The sequence below is a fragment of the Haplochromis burtoni genome, unplaced genomic scaffold (genome assembly GCF_018398535.1).
Source record: "Haplochromis burtoni strain Fernald_Lab_line unplaced genomic scaffold, NCSU_Asbu1 Contig_2583, whole genome shotgun sequence".
NCBI classification, from domain to species: Eukaryota; Metazoa; Chordata; class Actinopteri; order Cichliformes; family Cichlidae; genus Haplochromis; species Haplochromis burtoni.
In genome coordinates, this window is record NW_024584944.1 from 1 (window position 1) to 1,972 (window position 1,972).

A 1,972-nucleotide genomic window follows, 5' to 3' on the forward strand; every position below is an offset into this window, starting at 1 on the left:
CAATGGATGATGATCTGATTAGTCGACTAATCGCAAAAATAATCTGTGACTAGTCGACTATCAAAATAATCGTTTGTGGCAGCCCTAGTGGACATGCGATAGTTCACGCTGATGGATGTAGGAAGTGTTATGAACAGCTGATCGGCAAAGTGTGTTTCTGGAATATTTTGTTTTTGTTCCTGCAAGCGCTTTTTATGCAGTTTTTGCAAAGCTATATGTGGAAGGAACTGTGACTTAGGACAAGCTGATGGCATAAGATGTAAGTACAAATTCTCCGGTTTCGTATGCAAAAAAAAATTGTTGCGCTAGCTCACGTGGTTGCAGTGCTACCGGGATTTTAAAATAGTTACGCAAAACGGAGCGTGCCCGCTCCAACCGGCTTTAAAGGGTTAAAGCTGTTTTGACTCTACGTTTGCCTCTATGAGTTCTGCGTTTGGGTCCTCGTCTCCTGCCTGCACACAGCACACACCATGACAGAACTAAACATTTCCATCAGTGCCTTAATAATTTTTCACATTTGTACACTTTAAATTTTAGTGGTATGTGTGAGCAACATGCTTACTATGTAGAGATCTGCTTATGGTTCAGACCAGTAAACATTTTCGCAAATGTTTGTTTTGCTATCATTTTTCTTCCTTGTGCCTTCAGATGTCCTACACCAACATGCTATTGAGGAAGAAGAGGCTCTTACAGAACAGCGGGTCTTTAACCAGGAGAGGAACTCTAGTCTGGACCAGGAGGACCCAGAGCCTCCACAGATTAAAGAGGAACAGGAGGAAGTGTGCAGCATTCAGGAGGGAGAGCAGCTTGGACTGAAGCAGGAGAGTGATACCTTCATGAAGACTCCTACTTATGAGGAAAGTCACCACAGTGAACCAGAACCAAACAGTGAGCAGCTCCTTTCTCACAGCTCTCCTGAAGCAGAGAGCAGATATCATGAAGAAAATGGGCATGTGGACTCTGGATCTACTAGAAATGCAGAGCTGAAGAAGAGACATCACAGTCAGAGAGTAGACAACAGTCCTGTGTCAGTGAGTCAAAGTAGAACTGACACAAAGAACAAGTCTGTACAATGTGACGTGTGTGGAAAAAGTTTACAGAATAAATACAAAATGACTACACATCTAAGAGTTCACACAGGTGAGAAGCCGTATTCTTGTAACACCTGTGGGAAAAGATTTACTACCTCATCAACATTAAAAACACACATGAGAATTCATGCTGGCGAGAAACCGTATTCTTGTAATGCCTGTGGGAAAAGATTTATTCAGAAGTCACAACTGGAAAGTCATATAAGAATTCACACAGGTGAGAAACCATATCCTTGTACGACCTGTGGTAAAAGATTTGCTCTTCCAGCAGCATGCAAAACACACATGAGAATTCACACAGGTGAGAACTTGTATTCTTGTAGACCTGTGGAAAAAGATTTCTGGCCCATCAGCGTTCAAAAAACACATGAGAATTCACAGCATGGTGAGATGCCGTATTCATGTAGCACCTGTGGTAAAAGATTTGCTGCATCATCAGTGTTCAAAAAACACACAAGAATTCACACAGGTGAGAAAGCCGTATTCTTGTAGCACCTGTGGAAAAGATTTCTTCTCTCATCAATCTCAAAACACACATGAGAATTCACACAGGTGAGAAGCCGTATTCTTGTAGCACCTGTGAGAAAAGATTTGCTCAGAAGTCACAACTGGAAAGTCATATAAGAATTCACACAGGTGAGAAACCATATCTTTGTACCACCTGTGGTCAAAGATTTGCTCACCCATCAGCATGCAAAAGACACATGAGAATTCACACAGGTGAGAAGCCGTATTCTTGTAACACCTGTGGGAAAAGATTTATTCAGAAATCACATTTGAACTGTCATGTAAGAATTCACACAGGTGAGAAACCGTATCCTTGTAGCATCTGTGGGGAAAGGTTTGTCCAGAGGATAAAATTAAAGAAGCACATGAGAATT

At 41.7% G+C, this 1,972-nt stretch overlaps 1 protein-coding gene across 1 annotated transcript; it reads left to right on the plus strand.

The window, feature by feature from the left end:
* Nucleotides 1–303: 303 nt before the first annotated feature.
* On the plus strand, nt 304–1,560 carry LOC106632956 (zinc finger protein 501-like; the record flags this gene model as incomplete). The annotated part of the gene is given in 1 exon segment (XM_014331711.2): nt 304–1,560. A coding segment is annotated over 1 exon segment (952 nt), but the record flags the coding sequence as incomplete, so codon positions are not given.
* Nucleotides 1,561–1,972: the final 412 nt, after the last annotated feature.